This window comes from Capsella rubella, unplaced genomic scaffold, assembly GCF_000375325.1.
Source record: "Capsella rubella cultivar Monte Gargano unplaced genomic scaffold, Caprub1_0 scaffold_3, whole genome shotgun sequence".
Classification (NCBI taxonomy): Eukaryota; Viridiplantae; Streptophyta; class Magnoliopsida; order Brassicales; family Brassicaceae; genus Capsella; species Capsella rubella.
Genome location: NW_006238921.1, coordinates 14,814,145 through 14,834,161, shown reverse-complemented (window position 1 = coordinate 14,834,161; position 20,017 = coordinate 14,814,145). Strand labels below are relative to the sequence as shown.

The following is a 20,017-nucleotide window of genomic DNA, read 5'->3' as shown; positions in this document are numbered from 1 at the left end:
ATAAATTATTAATTTATAAATATTTATTTAATATATATTCTAATAATAATAATAGAAAATAACTTATTTTATTAAATAATCAAATAATTATTCCAGCAATGCATAAATTTAAAACCAGTAGAAAACCAACGATTCTTAAAAACTAAAATCCATGAAAAAAAACTTAATAAGCATAAATAAAACAACTAAGCAAACACTTAGTTGTTAGCACGAGCTGTGGATAGATGAGGGATCAATATGTGGATCATTTTCTCCAACCCTTCGAGCTTGTTGATCCTCTCTTTGATTTGCTCATTCTCTTCATAAATCTCCTCCAGTTTTTGTTTAAGAGCCTCCTCATTTTCCACATTATTTTCAAAGATAGCTGACACTCCACCCTTAATGGAGAGTTCACTGAAAAGAGCTCTTAGACCAAACACACGACCATTTGTTGCCTCCACAATCTGTAATATATAATAAATTGTTAGTAAGACAATTTAGAATATTTGAAAAACAATAAACTATTTAAAGAATTTATTATGTTACCTGTAAATACATTTCATTCTTTTTTTCATGAGTTACCTCTTCTATTGCTGCGATTTCATTTTCAAGATCAGCTATCTTTTGCTCATATCCCTCGCTAATCTGCTTCGCCCTCTCATCAACAAAAGACCCATCTGGTTTTTTGTGAGTCTCTCGAAGAACATCTATGTATGATGCAGCTCCAGTTTTTTCTTTCTATAAAATATAAACAAAAACATTATAGTAAACTTTTAAAACTATTAAAATTAAACTAGTATCACTTACTAAAAGATTAGCAACTTTGGCATAGGAACGTGAACCCGCTCGATGCTTATGAAAGAAGAAAAATATCTAATCCATGTTCTTACTGCATATAAATTGTAAGGGGAAGAATCGTATATATAGAGAGGCTAATAAATAAAACATCTCTATACCCATTACTATATCTCAAAGTCAAGTAAATAAACGTAACTGATGAGTTTCCAAATATATTTGCTAGCTGAACGATGTGTCGGCTCCTTCCTAATAATCCTATGATAAAGTTTTATTACTTGAAGCTTTAAGTGGTTTTGTTGTTACCATTTATATATGGGACGATTTGATACATTTTTTAATGACTTTGTGAATCTTCTATGGTATACTGATTTGGTTTAACACTAGCAATATACACTTATATGTAACATAGTCTTGTGATTTGGAGTTCTCGTATTCTTTTATTTTGTTTCCCTTGTGGTATTTTAAATTTTTTTGGAACTAGCTAGCTAGCAAAGATCTCATAGTCAGATAGTACGTAGTCTACTGCCCGAAACTCTGGTTGGTAAAGTGTTGGATCCCTTCGCCCAGCCGGAAAGTAAATTATTATGGCATCTATATATATTCTTTCATAGTTTCTTTCTTTCAACTGTATTATAATTAACTAAGATCATGTTTATTGATGGACTCTTAAGTCTAAGATTATGTTAAGAAAAACGATTAACTACATAGCTTAGAATATATAAAGAGTGTGGAAGTATCGGTTTACAAAAAAAAAAAAAAAAAAGTAGAGATGAGGTCAATAAAATATACCGATGAACTCTAGTAATATAAGGAAATTGAATTGTATATAGAGCTTGATTAGGAAATTGAGTATTGAATCTACAAAGAGATAGATTGAGATGAAAATGAAAGTTATTTATATATATGTACAAATTTGTATATGTATATGTTTTGAAAATTCATATAATAGAGAGAAAATTGACAATGAGTGGATGGAAAGGGCCACACCCACATGTGACATGATAGCGACAAGATCAATGGAAATGATATCATGTGTGCTTTGTAATTAATAAAACGAAGTGCAACTTTCATAAAAGGACTGGCCTATATACTACACTGTCATTATTAATTACGATGTCAACACTCTTCATCTTTCTCTGTAAATAGCATATTTCATATGTTTATGTACTTAATAACGTATTCTCCAATTAACATGGAAGTTGTACGTACCAAGTTCGATAATAGCTAGCTAGGGCTTTAGAATGTCCCGAAATTTTCATTTTATATGAAGTGTTACAACAAAATTATGTTATGAATATACAAGAAAGCAATCGATTTCCAATTAGTTCTAAATTTAAATGACCTTTTTAGTGTGTTTTAAGTATGCAAGTTTATGTTATATATAAAATAAGATATGATAACATGAAAGCTCGCAAACACAAAACGTGAAGAAAGAAAGATATTAATCGAAAATTTAAGCGATGAAGAATGATTAGTTGCAAAGTTGTTTGGAGCTAGCTAGGGTTGGAGTCATGTTCATATGCGGTGACAAGAGACAAAGAAGTGCAACCGCGTGAGTAAAACTTAAATTATAATACTTTCTTCGTTGTATAAGTCCATGGAAAAAGTTGTCACTATTATCTATCACAAATAAGTAAGGTAAAATAAATATTTTGATTCAAACGGTGTTAATTTTTTATTTTATTATATTTTTGGTGTTATAAGAAAAAGAAAAAGAAAAATCTGATTGTTGTTGTGGGATGAGCTTGTGGTGAGGAAACTTTTGTCTTTGGTTTACAACTAGTTGGGACCATGCATATGAACTGAAAGCTACAGTTATAATCCATTTGTGTTTTTTGTGTTTCTTTGGCTTAAATAAAAACATCTTCACCATCTCATTTGGTTTTTCTTAAACGGTAATATATAGTGTCCGATATCGAGTTTTCGATCTCGTGGTACATAATATCATATACATTTATTGGTTGATATATTGAAACTCCAACTTGTAAGGAATTAGGCCCTCATCATCCATAACTCAGAAGCCCAAATGATGCTTATACAAATCTGCCCAAATGGTTCCAACGTCGTGGCCTCTAAAATCACAGAACTACAAGTACAACTAGCGGAAACTATTTTTAAAAAAATAAAAAAAATGGAATAAGCATATTCATATTTACGTACAAACAACAACTTAATTAGCTAGCTAGGTGGTAATTTAAGTAGCTAACGTAAATTTTTGAGATGCTTTATTATGTAGATGGAGGTTGAAATGTGAAGCACCAAAGAGAGAAGCCAAATACCGAAAAAGAAAGAAACAAAGAAGGTCGAAGAACAAATCGATGTTCGATGATGGACTATCTGATATGCACAAATTGTTGGAATCAAACCTTGATTAATGCTCAAACTTGAAAGAGAGAATGATCAGAAGCTTGAATAGAGGAGAAGAAGAAAGTCAGAGGAATATTAGAGTGGAGAAGAAGAAGCGACAAGAATGAGGGAGAAGACTTTTGTTAAGATCTTTAGGATTAAGGGCAATTGGGCCATTATGATAATCAAGCCCATTAAGTATTGGGTTTAGTGTTGTTGCAAACTATAGGTTAAAAGTTAACCTAAGTATAAATATGGTGTAAGGTGTATAATGATCAATCTAAGAAAAAAGTTGAAAGTAAAAAGGGGTTACAAGCTGCATCAACGTGAATTTTGAACATGGTATCAGAGCTCGGTCAATTTCGGTGAACACAGACCTACAACAAATTTCATGGAGAAAATGTCAGGGACAATGAATGACGTGAGAAGACAATGTAAACTTTGTAAGAAGAGCAACCACGATGAAGGTGAGTGTTACCTTCTCCAAAGTTATGAATCCCAGTTCTTTAGTAAGCAATTTAGACCAAGGAGAGGCTGTTTTGCTTGTGGAGAACCTGGTCATATTATGAGAGAATGTCAGAAAAGGCAAACACAACAACAATTAGAAGAAGAGACCGGTTTATTTGGTGCAGCACATGTAGTGGAACATACAAACAGTGATGAGATCTGGTTAATAGACAGTGGTGCTACCAATCACATGACCAAAGAAGAGAGATTGTTTACTACAATAAACAAAACAGTTCAAGTTCCCATCAGGATTGGAAATGGAGAAAGAATAATGACTGCTGGGAAGGGAAACATAGAAGTGATAACCAAGAAGGGAGTAAGAGTTATCAAGGATGTATTTCTTGTTCCAGAGATAGATAAAAATCTATTAAGTGTTCCGCAGATGACAAGAAATGGTTATAAGGTTGTGTTTGTAGAAAACAAATGCATAATCCACAATCAAGGAGGGGACAAGATTGCAGAAGTAGAGAGGGTAAGAAATGCTTACTTGCTGCATATGCCGTTAGCTGAAGAGAGTGTAAGGATGGCTAAAGAAGAGAATTTGTCTGAACTATGGCATAAAAGATTCGGACACTCTGGTCTTCACAATTTACACAATCTGCAAACAAGTCAAATGGTCAAAGGCTTACCAAATTTCAAGGTAATTCAGGAGGTTTGTGAAGCGTGTGTTAAAGGGAAACAATGCAGGGAAGAATTCCCTAGAATCTCAGAAACAAAAAGTGAAGAAGTGCTAGATTTGATTCACACAGACATATGTGGGCCTATGCAAACCCCATCTTGTAATGGAAGTGTTTATATACTTACCTTTACAGATGATTTCTCACATATGTTGTGGGTATATTTTCTGAGGTTTAAATCAGACACCTTCGCAACATTCAAGAAATTTAAGAGCCTGGTGGAAACTCAAACTGGCAAAAGAATAAAGAAACTCAGGTCGGATAGAGGAGGTGAATTCAAGTCAGAGCAATTCTCAAGATTCTTAGAAGAAAATGGAATAGAGAGGCAGTTCACTGTGGCTTACTCACCACAACAGAATGGAGTTGCTGAACGTAGAAACAGGACCCTGCTGGACATGGCAAGAAGCATGCTAAAAGACAAAGGAATGCCAGATGATTTTTGGGCTGAAGCTATATTTACAGCAACGTACCTTCAGAATAGACTCCCCACCAGGGCTCTAAGTCAAAAAACACCACTTGAGGTTTGGAGTGGCCACAAACCCTCTGTTGGTCACCTTAAGGTATTCGGTTGTATTTGTCATGTGTGGATCCCAGCAGCTAGAAGGAGAAAACTTGATGATAGGTCAGAAAAAGCTATATTTATGGGATATAGTACTATAAGTAAGGGTTACAGAGTGTATATCCTAAGTACCAAGAGGATAGAAGTGTCAAGAGATGTGGTGTTTGAAGAAAACAAGAGTTGGAATTGGAAAACTCAAGAAGAAGTAAAAGTGAGAACTGAGAACTCCCAAAGTAAGGTCATCCCACCTCTGAAAACAGATTTGCAAACACAAAAGAGAAGTGAAACCAGTCCAGAAGCTAAAACAAATATCAGAGATGAAAGACAAAGTATAAGCCCCGTACCTTTTCAGTTAAGTGGAGGAGAAACTGAACCAGGGAGCTCTTCTCGAGTTATTCACAAAGTTAGAAGACTAGATGATGTGTATCATGAAACAGAAGAACGAGGAGAAGATGCAAATAATGTTGCGGAAGCATGCTATCTTACCTGGGAGGAGCCGTCCACATTTGAAGATGCTATAAGCAGCAAAGAATGGACGATTGCAATGGGTGATGAAATCAACATCATAAACAAGAATGAGACTTGGGAGCTGGTAAGGAAACCTGAAGATAAGAAAGTGATATCTGTTAAATGGATTTATAAGGTGAAAACAAATGAATATGGTCAGATTCAAAAGCTGAAAGCAAGACTGGTAGCTAGGGGATTTACTCAGACATATGGAGAAGATTATGGTGAAACGTTTGCCCCGGTATCCAGACACGACACAATCAGAACTCTAATAGCCTTAGCCTCTCAAAATAAGTGGAACCTGCACCAAATGGATGTTAAATCAGCGTTCTTGAATGGAGAAATCACTGAAGAGGTTTATGTAGAACAACCACCAGGTTTTGAGATAAAAGGTGCAGAGAACATGGTCTACAAGTTAAAAAAGGCTTTGTACGGATTAAAGCAAGCACCAAGAGCTTGGTACAGTAAGATTGACTCTTATTTCATGTCACAAGGATGCAAGAGAAGTGATTGTGATGCAGCAATGTACACAAAAGAATGTGAAGGCGAAATCATGGTGATCAGCTTGTATGTGGATGATCTAATCATCACAGGGAGCAGTGAGGATATGATTAAGAAGTTCAAAGACGACCTAAGTAAAACATTTGAAATGACAGATATGGGGAAGCTAAAGTATTTTCTTGGCTTTGAAATTACCTACACGGAAGGAGGAATATTTCTAAGTCAGAGAAAATATGCTCAACAGTTATTAGAGAAATTTGGAATGAAAAACTGCAAGAGTGTTAGCACTCCACTCATGCCAAATGAGAAGAGACATGATGATGGAGCAGAACTTCCCAATCCTAGACTATACCGAAGTATGGTAGGAGGGTTATTGTACCTTGCTGCAACTAGACCTGATTTAGCTTTTGCTGCATCCTACCTATCCAGGAGTCTATCGCAACCTAAGGAACAAAACCTACAAGATGCAAAGCGAGTGATGAGATACATTCAAGGAACAATTGACTACGGTTTGAATTTTCAGAAAACAGATCAAACAGAGCTAATAGGATTCTCTGACTCTGATTGGGCAGGCTGTAAAGAAGATATGCGCAGCACCACAGGTATGTGTTTTACACTAGGAAGTGGAATGTTCACATGGCAAACCCAGAAACAGGACACAATTGCCCAGTCCACGGCAGAAGCGGAATATATGGCTTTGGCCTCAGCCACAAATCATGCAGTGTGGTTGAAGCGTTTGCTGGGAGAAGTGAAGGTCGATACTAACAAAGGTGTCCCAATCTATTGTGACAATACATCTGCCATAGCAATCGGAAGAAACCCGGTTCAACACAGGAGAACCAAACACATTCAGATACGGTATCACGTTGTACGAGAAGCAGAAAGGGAAGGAGTGATAAACCTGAGGTACTGCTGTGGCGAAGAACAAATCGCTGACATCCTCACGAAGCCCCTCGGAACTAAACGGTTTGAGGAGATGAGATCAAAACTCGGAGTTATGTCAAATCCCACCAAGAAAGTCACTGCAGATATCAACGTTGCTCAAGTTTCTCAGGTTGACACAATTTTGCATGTGGAAAGTTTGAAACAAAAAGGAAGGAGTAAAGGAAAACAGAGAGAAATTGAGATTGAGAACAAAGAAAAGAAAGAAAGGGGTACGAAAAAGGATGGAGACCTCATTGAGAATAAGCCAATGAGGGAGATGGAGATGTTGCCAGTGAGCTATGCAGATGTTGTAAAAGGGACATATCAATCTGGAAAAGAACGCAACGAGAAGCATCAAGGAGAGATGAGATTCCAAAAATCAATTTTGAATTTGGGGATTAATCAAGGGTTTGAGAGGGAGTGTTGGAATCAAACCTTGATTAATGCTCAAACTTGAAAGAGAGAATGATCAGAAGCTTGAATAGAGGAGAAGAAGAAAGTCAGAGGAATATTAGAGTGGAGAAGAAGAAGCGACAAGAATGAGGGAGAAGACTTTTGTTAAGATCTTTAGGATTAAGGGCCATTGGGCCATTATGATAATCAAGCCCATTAAGTATTGGGTTTAGTGTTGTTGCAAACTATAGGTTAAAAGTTAACCTAAGTATAAATATGGTGTAAGGTGTATAATGATCAATCTAAGAAAAAAGTTGAAAGTAAAAAGGGGTTACAAGCTGCATCAACGTGAATTTTGAACACAAATTGTAAGTACAGACAGTTCTGATCATCTCTTTAATTATTCCTAGCTAGATTCGCATAATTACTAGGTTTCATATGCATATATGGGTCGTCGTATTAACCGTGTATCTATGCTTTGTAGAACAAAATTCAATGATTTAGGACATGGAACAAGTTAATGTTATGATCTTTTATGCTTAATTTGTCTTGGTTAGAAGATGAGTTAGATTGTTAAAGGTTTTAAGCCACATTTACTGATGTTTCTCAACTTGTAGGTTAGTTTTTATCGGAACTTCGATTTTTAGCCGGATTTTTCGGGCTATGTAGCGTAACATCATCAATATGTATAGGAGTATAGGACTCGTCAGCTCTCTAGGTATTAGAGCGTTGTCTATGATCGATCTTCAGGTTCTCTTACTCAGAAAGTTAGTATATTTAATTAAATAAGAAAGAGTCTCAAAGACTACTCTCTTGCTCTATATATTCTCTAATAGAAGAAAGATGATCATGGCACCCCCATATATGTGAGGTGTGGTTGTACAACTTCCACTTTGCATCTAATTCCCTTTTTAATTTACTACGGTTCGATCTCTTCTCTTCTCTTTGAATAAATTCGGTCGACGCAATAAAGTCTTAATTAGCTGTTTTAAGTATTAAGGAGCATTCATTTGTTTTAACTCGATTGCTTTAGAACTCCTCTCCACAATAGGATTTAGGGAGCACTCATTTGTTGACTTTGACTCTCTTTGAAATTCATAATAAGGAAGCTTCCGAGTAGATAAAACTCAAAAAAAAAAAAAAAAGACTTCACTTCCCCAAAATACCCTCGTTGACTTCGTAGAAGAGATGACTAAATAAGTAGAAACCGCAAGGGTGTTTTCGTAACTGAGAATAACCCGCCGCGTGGATTCGGCGGTTATAACTTCTAATCATTCTGATTCTCGTGGTCGAAAACAAAAAAAAACTCTAACTTTTGATCTCTCTCTGTCTCTCTCTGTCTTCATCTTCTGTAAAGAAACAACAGAACCAAATTAAACCTTTGTCTGAAAGAAGCAATGGGAGAATGTAGACCTCTGGGTTTCTTACTAGGATTACCGTTTGCTCTTGTCGCCCTCGTTCTCTCCCTCCTCGGTGCTGTCATCTGGATCATTGGGTACGTTACGTCTTCGTTTCCTTTTCTCTTTTTTTTTTTTTGCTTAGATCCTCAATCTTGAATCTATCTATCGCTTATGCATGTTCTTCATCTAGAGATACCAACAAGACAACACCAGATGAGATAGATCTCTACTACATTAGTTTAAGAATTGTTATCAAACAAAATATTAAAAAAATAATGATTTGTAAATTTGTTTAAAAATGCAGGACGATATTGAGTTGTTTGTGCCCATGTTGCTTCTGTTTCGCTGCGCTGGCCAACTTCGCTGTTGATCTCATCAAACTTCCTATCAATGTCCTCCGTTGGTTCACCCACTCCATTCCTTGTTAACTTTAATTACTTGTTTTAATCTTCCTTCTTATTTCTTTCATCTTCTTATTAATTATTTGTTAACATTCCTTCTTGCCATTGATTTATGTGTAATTTTCTCCTTCTTCTTTTTGTTTTTGTTTTTATAATAATTATATTTAGAAAAATAGAATTAGTTACCTGATTAAAGAGCCGGTTATTGTGATCACGAAACAAATTTTCCCAATAATCCAAATTAATTAGGTTTTATTTCATTAAATCCATAAACTAATTATTTAAAAGAGCCCACTATAAGTCCAATACAGCTTAACGGGCCTATAGATACGGTAACGTAAAACAAACAACACACTTTGGGATGAGTACACGTTACGAATTTGATAAGAAAGAAGTGATAGCCTGTGACTGTGGTGGCAGAAAACACGCGTCACCGCCCTGTCACCTAAACAAAAAAAAAACAGTTTTTAATAAAAGACAGATTCTGGAACATTCGACAGAGTTCTCAAACACTCTGAGAAGTAACTACATGAGTCCCGTTTTTAAGACCAAACAATCTCTTTCTATCTTCTTCAATCCAAAACAGAACACTATTATTATAGCAAATCTCAAACAGAGCACGATTCAGAACATAATATATATAATTGATTACTAAGAATCAGGAAAAGTGAAGAAGCGAAAGAGAGAAGAAGAAGAAGGTCCGATGGGAGTGGATTATTACAATGTCCTCCAAGTTGATCGCAGCGCCAGCGAAGATGATCTTAAGAAAGCTTATCGTAAACTCGCCATGAAATGGCATCCCGACAAAAACCCCAACAACAAAAAAGACGCTGAAGCCAAGTTCAAGCAGATCTCCGAAGCTTACGAGGTATGTATTTCAATAATTTAGATTCTTGTCTTAATTCCATGAATCAAGAATTGAAAGGTTATAGCTTGTTTGCTAATTAACTTGATTTTTTATATTAGGTTCTAAGTGATCCTCAGAAGAAAGCTGTATATGATCAATATGGTGAGGAAGGTTTGAAAGGGAATGTTCCACCACCGGGCGCTGGTGGAGCCACTTATTTCTCTACCGGTGATGGTCCTACGTCGTTCAGGTTCAACCCCAGAAGTGCTGATGATATTTTTGCTGAGTTCTTTGGCTTCTCTAGCCCATTTGGTGGTGGTGGTGGAGGGAGAGGTACACGGTTCTCTAGCGGTATGTTTGGTGATGATATGTTTGCTTCTTTCGGCGGTGAAGGAGGAGGCGGTGGTGGCTCCATGCATCACGGTGGACCTAGGAAGGCTGCTCCTATTGAGAACAAGTTGCCTTGTAGTCTTGAAGATCTTTATAAAGGAACCACCAAGAAGATGAGGATCTCTAGAGAGATTGCTGATGTTAGTGGGTAAGTCATGATCAATTCAAACCCAATGGAACCTAGGTTGTACCTAGATAGGCTTTTGCAGTTCATTATCTTCTTTAGTGGTGAGGCTGAATGATTGGTTTGTGTGTTTTGTTTTGCAGCAAGACGATGCAGGTGGAAGAGATTTTGACCATTGATGTGAAACCAGGGTGGAAGAAAGGCACAAAGATCACATTCCCTGAGAAAGGGAATGAACAACCTGGTGTGATTCCTGCAGATTTAGTCTTCATCATCGACGAGAAGCCTCATCCGGTCTTCACTCGAGAGGGTAACGACCTTGTAGTCACACAGAAGATCTCACTTGTTGAGGCCTTGACAGGCTACACAGTGAGCCTGACTACACTTGATGGTCGGAGATTGACAGTCCCAGTCACAAACGTGATCAGTCCGGAGTACGAGGAAGTGGTCCCAAAGGAAGGAATGCCATTGCAGAAAGACCAGACTAAGAAAGGCAACTTGAGGATCAAGTTCAACATCAAGTTCCCTGCAAGGTTAACCTCAGAGCAGAAGACAGGAGTGAAGAAACTCCTTGGCTGAGTTGAGTATAACTTCCACATTCCAAAGAATATAATGTAGAACAGAAGAAAGCAAGAAGATCATAGCTTCCGGATGTTACTGTTGTAGATCTCAAAGATTGTGATTAAAATACTTTTGGGGCCCTTTTTGATCGATTTGTAACATATGTACGATTGAACACTTCATAATAAATTGGTTCCTTTTCCTGTTACCCTAACGCTTTTAAACCATACCAACAAACGCAAGACGTTGTTGTTTCGGATCATATCTTAATCCTGATATGAAGTAAACAACTGCAACACTAAAGAGATCTCAGTCCAAAATTTTTTTACTGTCGTCCCCTGCAACAAAGTCCTGAACAAACATTGTTTACTTCCATCAAAGCTTTCTAACATATCTTATAGTTCCCTCAAATCTCAAAACGTCATCCTAATAACCCGCATCTGCATAAATATCAATTACCGCATAGCAAGATGTTACATTGCGCGGCAACATCAAGTTTCCCTCTTGTTCTGCAAGAGCTCAAGAGTGAACCGTCTTGGAGACAGGTTGAACTGGCATTGTTTTTGTTATTTCAACAGCTCGTTCCGGTTTTATATGTTTACTTCTTCAACCATCTCTTTTTTATTGAATCAAAGTCCTGTTTGTGTCTGTCAATAATTAAAGTTGGTTCAATAATGCAAGTACTGTATATGTACTATTTAATCAGATAACATTATGCTTTTTCTACCCTACTTTACTCTCAGTGTGTAATCATCCCTCGTCCTCATCATTTACGGAGTCACCAACCTTAGAGGTAATTGTTCTCTGCACAAATCACTTGTCTAGTTGCGATTTCTCCCTTCCTCAGCTAACGGTGAGTCTCTGTGACGGATTGTACTAATCTCGTTATTTTTCAGAACGACTTCTGGAACAGTCCACTGAAATCTCCACACTCTGAGAACAAACATGAGTCACCCGAGAAAGGCTGAGTTCTTTGGGGTCCCTAGCCCTTCTGTTCCGAGAAATGAAGATGATATATTTGCTGAATACTTCGGGAGACCTTCTCGTCCAAGAAATGCAGATGATAGAAAGGCTGAGTTCTTTCAGGTCCCTAGTCCTTCTTCTGTTCCGAAGAGTAAGGATGATATTTTTACTGAGTTCTTTGGGTTCCCTAGCCCTTCTTCTGTTCCCAAGCGTAAGGATGATATATTTACTGAGTTCTTTGGGAACTCCATCCCTTCCCCTGGTGGTGATGGCGGCAGAGGTGGCGGCTTTTTGCATCACAGTGGAGCTAGGAAGGCAGATCCTATTGAAACAAAGTTGCCTTGCAGTCTTGAACATCTTTACAAAGGAACCACCAGGAAGATGAAGATCTCCAGGGAGATTACTGATGTGAGCGGGTAAGTCATGATCATTCGAAGTTGTATCAACACGAAGTGGGACTCTTTAGGTTAGTTAGGATGTTTGGTTGATAATACATAGTGAAAGCAGAACCTTGATCATAGTTCATAACCTTGTTGAGTGGCAAAAACCGCATGGAATTACCAGTTTATGTGTGGTTCTTTTGAAAAAACTTGCAGCAAGACGATGCAGGTAGAAGAGGTTTTGACTGTTGATGTGAAACCAGGGTGGAAGAAAGGCACAAGGATCAAATTCCCAGAGAAAGGAAATGCGCAACCTGGTGTTATCCCAGCGGATTTAATCTTCATCATCGATGAGAAGCCTCATCCGGTTTTCACTCGAGAGGGTAACGACCTCTTAGTCACACTGAAGATCTCAGTTCTCGAGGCCTTTACCGGCTACACCGTCAACCTGACTACACTTGATGGTCGGAGACTGACAATCCCAGTCAACTGTGTGATCCATCCCGAGTACGAGGAAGTGGTTCCAATGGAAGGAATGCCGTTGCAGAAAGACAAGACTAAGAAAGGTAACTTGAGGATCAAATTTAACATCAAGTTTCCTACAAGCTTATCCTCAGCTCAGAAGATGGGGTTGAAGAAACTTCTCGGATGAACTGGGTTAAAATTATCCCATTTCAGACAAAACAATGTAGAATACGAGAGGAATAAGAAGATCAAAGCTTCTATATATCTTGTTGGAAATGGCTGAGATTGTGACCTTTATGATCGATTTGTAACATATGTATGATTGGGTACTCTTGCGACCTTTCTGATCTATTTGTAACATATGTGTGATCAAAATACTGTTGTGACCTTTCTGATCTGTATAATACGCCTAATAAGTTTGCTACTTCTTCCAAAATTCAAACGCTTTTAAGCCATATCTATAAATGCAAGAGCATTGTTGTTTTTAATCACATCCTGATCCTGATGTGAAGTAAACAATTGCAGCACTATAGAGATCTCAGTCCAAAAAGGTTTACTGTTATCTCCTGCAACAAATTCCTGAACAATGTTGTTCACTTCTATCAAACTACAACCTGGCGTTTTCTTCATATTTTTGTTCCTTATCATCTTTCTCAATCTCGAAACATCCTCCCATTTTCCCAAATCTGCGTAAATATTGGCAAGCAAAACATAATTCCCCATATCCTCCGGCTCTAGCACCACAAGATGATCCATTGCAACCAGTGCAACATCAAGGTTGCCCTGTGTTTTGCAAGAGCTTAACAATGAACCCCATATTTTTGAGTCGGGTTTCACTGGCATTGTCTTTGTTATTTCAACAGCTCGTTCCAGTTTTCCCGCTCTTGCCAAAACGTCAATCAAACAACCATAGTGTTCGATCTTTGGTTCTATTTGATAATCTTGTCTCATCATATCAAAATACTTCAACCCTTCTTGCCACAAACCAACATGTGAACAAGCTGATAAAAGACCAAGAAAAGTGATCCCGTTAGGCTTCACTTTGGCTCTCTGCATTTCATTGAATATCTCAATTGCTCTGTGAGCATTCCCGTGATGGGCATACCCTGAGATCATTGTACTCCATGATATAACATCTTTCCTTTTCATTTGGTCGAACAATTGGATAGCTTGACTAATCACACCACATTTCGAGTACATTTCAATCAAAGCATTGCAAACACCGGTCTGTTTCAGAAACCTTCTCCTCTCAGCATACATATGGATCCATTTCCCAAGCTCAAGAGATCCAAGATGCGCACACGACGGTAAAACAGAAATGAGACTGATCTCATCAGGCTCAATACCAGCTAACTGCATTTCACGGAAGAAATCCATAGCCTCTACGTAACAACCAATCCCAGAATACCCAGAGATCATTGCAGTCCAAGACACAATCGTTTTATCAGGCATCAAACGAAACAATGCTTTCGCTTTCTTCATCTGCCCAAGCCGTGCATATCCAGAAAGCAAACTATTCCAGGATATAACATCTCTGTCAGACATTTCATCGAACACTCTATCTGCATCAGCAAGATCATCAAACTTCATATACATATCTATCAGCGCATTCTCAGTCACAACATGGAACTTAGGCCCGAATTTGCAGAGATGACCATGAACTTGCTTCCCTAAATAACATGATCCAAGACTCGCACAAGATTTAAACATAAACGGGAACGTGAACCGATCTGGGAGTTCAATGCTCTTCATGAACAGTTGCCTATAGATTCGGATCACCTCGCAGTACAAGGAATGGTGTGTATAAGCGCGAATGATGGAGTTATATAAAAAGACATTAGGATACGATACTTGATTAAAAAGACGAGTAGCATACTCCATATCTCCAATCTTATCACACGAATCCACCATTTTAGTAACCATGAAGCTGCTTTGTGACAATCCATGTATAATGATGGAGGCATGGATCTTCTTCAGTTCATTTCGGCTTCTGAATCGCTGTAGAAGAGATACAAAACAATTCTCCACTTCTCTAATTCCATTAAAGGCCATTAAAGCTACCTTGTGGTGGAATCAATTTGGCTCCAAGCAACAACAAACACGTTAAATTCAGATGTGCGTCTCTCTGGATTCATCATACTTTTACTGTACATAAAGCCCAAAAGCCCAATTTTATTTCCAGGCCCATGATCCAGTTTAAAGCTAAGAACGACTTATCCACTTCCACGCAGGAAAACTCTCTGACTACTCAGTCAGCCGCCCAAGAAGATCATCAAGATCAAGAAAGAAACAATGCAACTCTCACTGCTTCAAATCTCTTCTTCTTCTTCTTCTTCTTCTTCTTCGTCAGTGTTCTACTTCAGATCTGACTACTCTACGATTCATACTCTCTCCAACTCCAGCCCGTCTTGTTTACTTCTTCAAAAGTCAATCTTTCCTGGGTCGACCAAGTTAACCCGCCATCGTTATCGGAAGAAAATCTCAAATGGGTCTACTCGTGCTTCCTTGCTTGAGACCCCTGTCTTATGGGCTGGTCGAATTTGTGTCTTCTACGCTCTTGTGAAAGCTGGTTTTGCTGGATCCAAGTCTAACCCTATCGTTTCTGGTTTGTGTTGTTAATCAATCACTTCTCTATCTCTCTCTCTTTTAGAGGTTCTTTTGAATGATTCGTTTTGAGTTTCTTTGTTTTGTGTATGTAAATAATCTTAGGTTTGGAAAGCGGTGGTGTTGATGTTGACGATGATCTTGGTTTTTCAAAATGGCTTCAGAACATTAAGGGCAACAAACCAGGTTTTGTTTCAACTCATCCTTATTGCTTATGTTACAAAATGACTCATCTCTGTCTATTGGATTTGTGCTCAATCTCACAGATTCTCTTGTGTGGTGTATTTAGAGATTCAGCTATAGTTTCCAGTTTCAACAAGAATGAGATTGCTTAGTATGAGACAAATCTTTTTATATATGTTCAGAAAAGGATGCAGCTGATAAGAGGAAGCTAGTGAGCAAATGGCACCCGACAACAAAGGGAACACTTAGAAGAAACTACAGGGTACCTTCCAAAGGGGAAGGCAACCGTCTGCTTAAAGCCATTGCGTCTCTTCTCTCTGATGATGATCATTTTAGAGATGCAACATCTCACAAGGTAACAAAAACACACATCTCATCTGTTATTCTATGTTCGGGTAAAAACAAAAGTGTACCTAACGGAGATACTATTGCAGGGTTGTCAAATACGACGGGAGAGTGCTCACGGTCAAAGCGTATGTTGCAACAACGTAAGAGCTCTGTTTGATGAGTTACCTACGCCTCATTTGGTGGTGGAGATCACACCTTTTCCTGCCGGACCCCTTACAGAGAACGATTACCTCAAGGCCGAGAAGCTGGAAAGGATTCTTAGGTCAGGCCCCAACATTTGAACCCTCTCGCACTCACAGTCACAGATACTGTTCTACTTCAAAATCTAGAATCTGTACATACTCTACCATGTCTTATTTTGCAGACGTTCAAATGTTTGTTTAGACTCTATCAAAGTTTTAGTTTCTTGTGAAAAAATAAAATCGTTAATGGTCTGTTATGGTATGAAAGTGTATCAAACTGATTTGGCAAAAAGGGACAGTTCATACTACTAAAGTTCAAAGGTCCCTAAAGCAATAATGTGGCTCCTGCAACTCTGATTCGGGAGGTTGCTCAGACCACTCTCCCGGGGAAGAAACTGTAAGAGGTAGAAAACCTTTTAAGTTCACAAACGTTTTGGCTAATCTTCCTCACTTTCAGGATTTGGTTCTACTTTTCCACTTGTTCTCTGTTTCGATTCTCAAAGGATTGAAACCAGTTCTGTACAGTGTACATTGTTCACTATCTTTTTCACAAAATTAGTTATTCAGTTTTGTGCACATTATTATTTCAAATTTAAAAAAACTTGTAATACTAATAAGTTTTTTTTGTGTGTCTTAAACTCTCTGAAAAGAAAGATTACAAACATGAAATTCACAAGAAAGAATCCATACTGTTCTTGAATTCACAGCTTTTGGATGAAGAATCCGCAAATAGGAAAGACGATTAGGGAAAAAAGAGCTCTGGCGTGGTTTAATCAATATCCTCTTCTACTTCTTCGCCTTCACATCAAGGTCCATAGCCTGTAGGTTAAGCAAAAGATCGTCGGAGCTCAAGTAGACCTTATTCGCTGACTTTGAGATGGTCTGTGCAATCTCTCTGGCCGCTTCAATTTTCCTCAGTGTCAAGAACGCTTGGTTATTTGCGATTGCTTGACCTATGAGCTGAGCACTCTTGGCTTCTCCCTACACACACCCCCACAGAAACATTACTTAGCAAGATTTAACACAATATCGGGTTTTTATGTTATGAGTTCGAAAAGAGAAAAAACATTTTCCGTACCTCGGCGCGGATAACGGCACTTCTTTTGTCCTGTTCAGCCTTTTCCACAATGAACTTAGCCCGCTCGGCGTCTTGAGCTGCCACCTGCTTTCCTTCTATGGCTGCAGTGAACTCCTTTCCAAATGTCAAGCCTGTGATGGACACATCATCCAGCGCAATGTAGAAGTTTGCCGCTCGTGCAGTTAGGATTTTCCTGATTTCTCTACTCACCGACTTACAAAATCACCCAAAAAAAGAAGCATCGATTAAAAGGGAAATTAAGTTATTAAAGAAGGAATCCAATGATATGGATTTACAGCCAGTTAGCTAACCTCTCTCTGAGTAATAAGCTGGCTTGCATTGTACTGAGCAACCACAGCTTTCAAGGTCTCGTGGATGATAGAAGGCAAAACCCTCTCACGGTAATTCTCACCAAGGCTTCGGTATACCTCTGGTAGTTGGTCAGCCATGGGACGTGTAAGAACCCGAAGTCCAATTTTAACCTAAATGTTTAAAATCCCACACAACATGTAGTTTATAGATCAAAACCACATGACCAGATAAAACACATCATTAGTATTATAAGGATGGAATAAAGCTGAGTACCATCTGGAGATCACGGCTCCCGGATGTACTCTCAACAAGATAAGGCTTTGCACGAACATCATAGATGATTGGCCTCTCGATCCATGGAATCATAAGGTGGGTACCCTCAGGGTAGACCTGGATAATCAAAAAAATACTATTAATAGTGCATCAAGATGACTTTTTGTAAATCAAAACTAGACTAACAAATTAACTTAAGATTCACTATGAATGCTAAGCTTAACCTAACTTCAGCTAGATGTCGCAAACCTAAGGCGGATAGTTCAATTTACTGACTGAAAAAAAAAAACCAAGTTATGCAGGGAGACTAACCTTGTCTTTGATACCAACTAATCGGTTAAAGACAACAGCTCGATGACCACCATCGACATTGTAGAGAGAGTGTGTAGCGCCGTAAAGACCGAGGCCACCAATAACCACCGCAGCTATAACACCACCACCAGGACCCTTGGGAGCTTTGATATTCTTGAAATTCATCGTTTTTTTCCACCGACACCTGCAAATTCGAAACACACAAAATCAAAATTCCAAGGCAGAGACTGGTCACGGTGATTTCAAATTCATTGATTGACCCAAATAAAACTTTGGATCGACGATAAAAGAAAACAATGATGATCTGCAAATTAGCTGAAAACGACACACAAAAAAAACCTTAAGATCACGAATGGGAGCCAACGAATCTGAAATCTTACTTGATTAAACTCTGAATCCGATCTATAAGGGGAAGTACCTAAAAATTCTGCAAATGGCGTGGAGAAGAGAGAAGCAGAGAGGGGTTAGGGTTTAATGCTCAGCGATCAGGATTTTTGTTGTTGACTCTTCGGTCGATCACGCTATTTGGTGTTACTAGAGATCTTTGGGCCCAAGTTTATTTATTTCAAGCCCATTAGTCAATTAACCTTTTCTACTTTGAAGCCTTTTTACTTAGATAGTCAAAAATCAACACATGTTTATTTCAAAAGAATAGAAAAGAAGATTACAAACAGATAAATCAAATCAAATCAAATCAAATAACAAAACAACGCAAAGCCAAGAATAACTCCTAGACTTGTCATCTTCGCGCTTGATCCTGAAGATTTGTGCTCATCATCATCAACAGCTGGAGAGTCGGCATCAGAGGTCGACGAAGGAGTGGATTTCGGGGAAGGAGCTCCCGTGGGAGTGGTCTTTGTTCCGAACAATTCTTCCGGCAACAACACTTTGTCCACCACGTAAACTGCTAGTGGAAACTGTTGTCTTAATGCATTATTGATCCGAGTCTCAACAACACCGGTCGAAACATTCACTTGGTTGTTTTGTGCTTGTCCTGTGAAATTCAAACCATATACACCTCCTTCGTGTCCCGTAGCCTGAGTTCTAATGGGGTTACTTGCTAAGAGAAGATCACTTAGAGAGTAGTATTTTGGAATGATGTGGTAGAGCATGAGCTGGATTTGTTGTTGGTACGTGAGACCGTTTAGGGTTCCGGGTTTAAGGTTGTTGAATGCGTTATCTGTTGGGGCGAATATAGTCATCCCTTGATCTGAGCTATTAAGTTGAACACTAACTTGAAATCCGACTTGAGTTGTGTTGAGGAGTCGTATGAATGTTGTAAACTGGTGACCAGATTCAAGAATCGCTGTGAGATTGATCATGGGACTTGACTCAGTGGTTGGAGCTGGAGCGATAGGTTGGCTTTGAATGTTTGGGACGATGGAAATGAAGAAGAAGAGGACAACATAGGAGTAGATAGATGAGGACATGGCTAAATACTTCTTTTGTTTTCTTGTTTTTTTTTTTTTTTTTTTTTTTTTCTCTATTTGTGTTTGAGTGCGTGTGTTAGAGTTAAGTCTTGAGGTATATATAGAAAAAGTTTGCAAGGATTTAAACTTTAAGTTTATAAAGGAAGTTGATCCATTGTTTGTTTTATAACAACAACTTGATCAACAAATTTTATGATAATGTTTATTATTAAGAAATGCAAAACACTAATAACGTTGACAAAGATAGTATTTATATATGTATACAAACTATACAAAGCTCATTGTTCATGAATAATGTAACGTTTCTAATAATTGTAAAACTGAGTGGCTATGTGTATGCATGAATCCGTCGAATATAGTGCATTGACGGGCAACGTGATGGTCATATCCGAAACTGCTCTACATGTCATGACAAAAATGGTAATTTTCGAATACTAGAATGGACTTGGACTCAAAAATAAAATCAGAACAACTTGGGCTAAAACTACAAAACACCCCAATGGAAAAGGCCCATTAAGATTATGAAATTGAACCAAAAAGAATTGGATATATCATAATCGAATGGATTAAGTA

At 38.1% G+C, this 20,017-nt stretch overlaps 7 protein-coding genes and 1 long non-coding RNA gene across 16 annotated transcripts; 4 read left to right on the top strand and 4 right to left on the bottom strand.

Annotated features, from left to right (window-relative positions):
- Nucleotides 1-3,281: 3,281 nt before the first annotated feature.
- LOC111831588 lies at nucleotides 3,282-7,546 on the bottom strand. Of its 6 annotated transcripts, none has more exons than XR_002834678.1 (13): nucleotides 7,049-7,546; nucleotides 6,776-6,896; nucleotides 6,434-6,671; nucleotides 6,254-6,331; nucleotides 5,575-5,674; nucleotides 5,211-5,468; nucleotides 4,999-5,116; nucleotides 4,778-4,904; nucleotides 4,656-4,693; nucleotides 4,435-4,538; nucleotides 4,118-4,228; nucleotides 3,602-3,677; nucleotides 3,282-3,500 (listed from the first exon to the last, which is right to left on the bottom strand). It is a non-coding gene; the product is annotated as an uncharacterized LOC111831588 (long non-coding RNA). The 6 variants fall into 6 exon arrangements; XR_002834679.1 differs by having other exon boundaries at nucleotides 4,778-5,116; nucleotides 5,211-5,249; nucleotides 5,353-5,468; XR_002834677.1 differs by having other exon boundaries at nucleotides 4,778-5,116; nucleotides 7,049-7,127; nucleotides 7,234-7,325.
- A 647-nt stretch (nucleotides 7,547-8,193) lies between these two features.
- LOC17893194 lies at nucleotides 8,194-9,128 on the top strand. Its single transcript, XM_006298851.2, has 2 exons — nucleotides 8,194-8,686; nucleotides 8,896-9,128. The coding sequence occupies exons 1-2, from the start codon at nucleotides 8,589-8,591 to the stop codon at nucleotides 9,017-9,019; spliced, it is 222 nt and encodes a 73-aa protein (XP_006298913.1). The 5' UTR covers nucleotides 8,194-8,588; the 3' UTR covers nucleotides 9,020-9,128.
- A 390-nt stretch (nucleotides 9,129-9,518) lies between these two features.
- On the top strand, nucleotides 9,519-11,122 carry LOC17893637 (dnaJ homolog subfamily B member 13). The gene is made up of 3 exons (XM_006298011.2): nucleotides 9,519-9,860; nucleotides 9,959-10,377; nucleotides 10,497-11,122. The coding sequence occupies exons 1-3, from the start codon at nucleotides 9,696-9,698 to the stop codon at nucleotides 10,930-10,932; spliced, it is 1,020 nt and encodes a 339-aa protein (XP_006298073.1). The 5' UTR covers nucleotides 9,519-9,695; the 3' UTR covers nucleotides 10,933-11,122.
- Nucleotides 11,123-11,529: 407 nt separating this feature from the next.
- On the top strand, nucleotides 11,530-13,149 carry LOC17892388 (dnaJ homolog subfamily B member 13). Of its 2 annotated transcripts, XM_023785406.1 has the most exons (3): nucleotides 11,530-11,707; nucleotides 11,811-12,293; nucleotides 12,474-13,149. In XM_023785406.1, the coding sequence occupies exons 2-3, from the start codon at nucleotides 11,860-11,862 to the stop codon at nucleotides 12,907-12,909; spliced, it is 870 nt and encodes a 289-aa protein (XP_023641174.1). In that variant the 5' UTR covers nucleotides 11,530-11,707; nucleotides 11,811-11,859; the 3' UTR covers nucleotides 12,910-13,149. The 2 variants fall into 2 exon arrangements, with proteins under 2 accessions (XP_023641174.1, XP_006298246.1); XM_006298184.2 differs by having other exon boundaries at nucleotides 11,530-12,293.
- Nucleotides 13,127-14,774, bottom strand: LOC17891181 (pentatricopeptide repeat-containing protein At2g20540). Its single transcript, XM_006299424.2, has one exon. It carries the CDS (start codon nucleotides 14,772-14,774, stop codon nucleotides 13,170-13,172), a length of 1,605 nt encoding a protein of 534 aa, XP_006299486.1. The 3' UTR covers nucleotides 13,127-13,169.
- Nucleotides 14,775-14,955: 181 nt separating this feature from the next.
- LOC17893883 lies at nucleotides 14,956-16,331 on the top strand. Of its 2 annotated transcripts, none has more exons than XM_023785926.1 (4): nucleotides 14,956-15,336; nucleotides 15,432-15,512; nucleotides 15,692-15,864; nucleotides 15,944-16,331. In XM_023785926.1, the coding sequence occupies exons 1-4, from the start codon at nucleotides 15,015-15,017 to the stop codon at nucleotides 16,136-16,138; spliced, it is 771 nt and encodes a 256-aa protein (XP_023641694.1). In that variant the 5' UTR covers nucleotides 14,956-15,014; the 3' UTR covers nucleotides 16,139-16,331. The 2 variants fall into 2 exon arrangements, with proteins under 2 accessions (XP_023641694.1, XP_006298379.1); XM_006298317.2 differs by having other exon boundaries at nucleotides 14,957-15,327.
- A 299-nt stretch (nucleotides 16,332-16,630) lies between these two features.
- LOC17890785 (prohibitin-6, mitochondrial) lies at nucleotides 16,631-18,511 on the bottom strand. 2 transcript variants are annotated; one of them, XM_006298127.2, is made up of 6 exons: nucleotides 18,395-18,511; nucleotides 18,015-18,198; nucleotides 17,703-17,819; nucleotides 17,429-17,599; nucleotides 17,118-17,330; nucleotides 16,631-17,020 (listed from the first exon to the last, which is right to left on the bottom strand). In XM_006298127.2, exons 2-6 carry the CDS (start codon nucleotides 18,177-18,179, stop codon nucleotides 16,826-16,828), a joined length of 861 nt encoding a protein of 286 aa, XP_006298189.2. In that variant the 5' UTR covers nucleotides 18,180-18,198; nucleotides 18,395-18,511; the 3' UTR covers nucleotides 16,631-16,825. The 2 variants fall into 2 exon arrangements, with proteins under 2 accessions (XP_006298189.2, XP_006298188.1); XM_006298126.2 differs by having other exon boundaries at nucleotides 18,433-18,511.
- Nucleotides 18,512-18,631: 120 nt separating this feature from the next.
- Nucleotides 18,632-19,489, bottom strand: LOC17891890 (fasciclin-like arabinogalactan protein 6). Its single transcript, XM_006299758.2, has one exon. It carries the CDS (start codon nucleotides 19,442-19,444, stop codon nucleotides 18,704-18,706), a length of 741 nt encoding a protein of 246 aa, XP_006299820.1. The 5' UTR covers nucleotides 19,445-19,489; the 3' UTR covers nucleotides 18,632-18,703.
- Nucleotides 19,490-20,017: the final 528 nt, after the last annotated feature.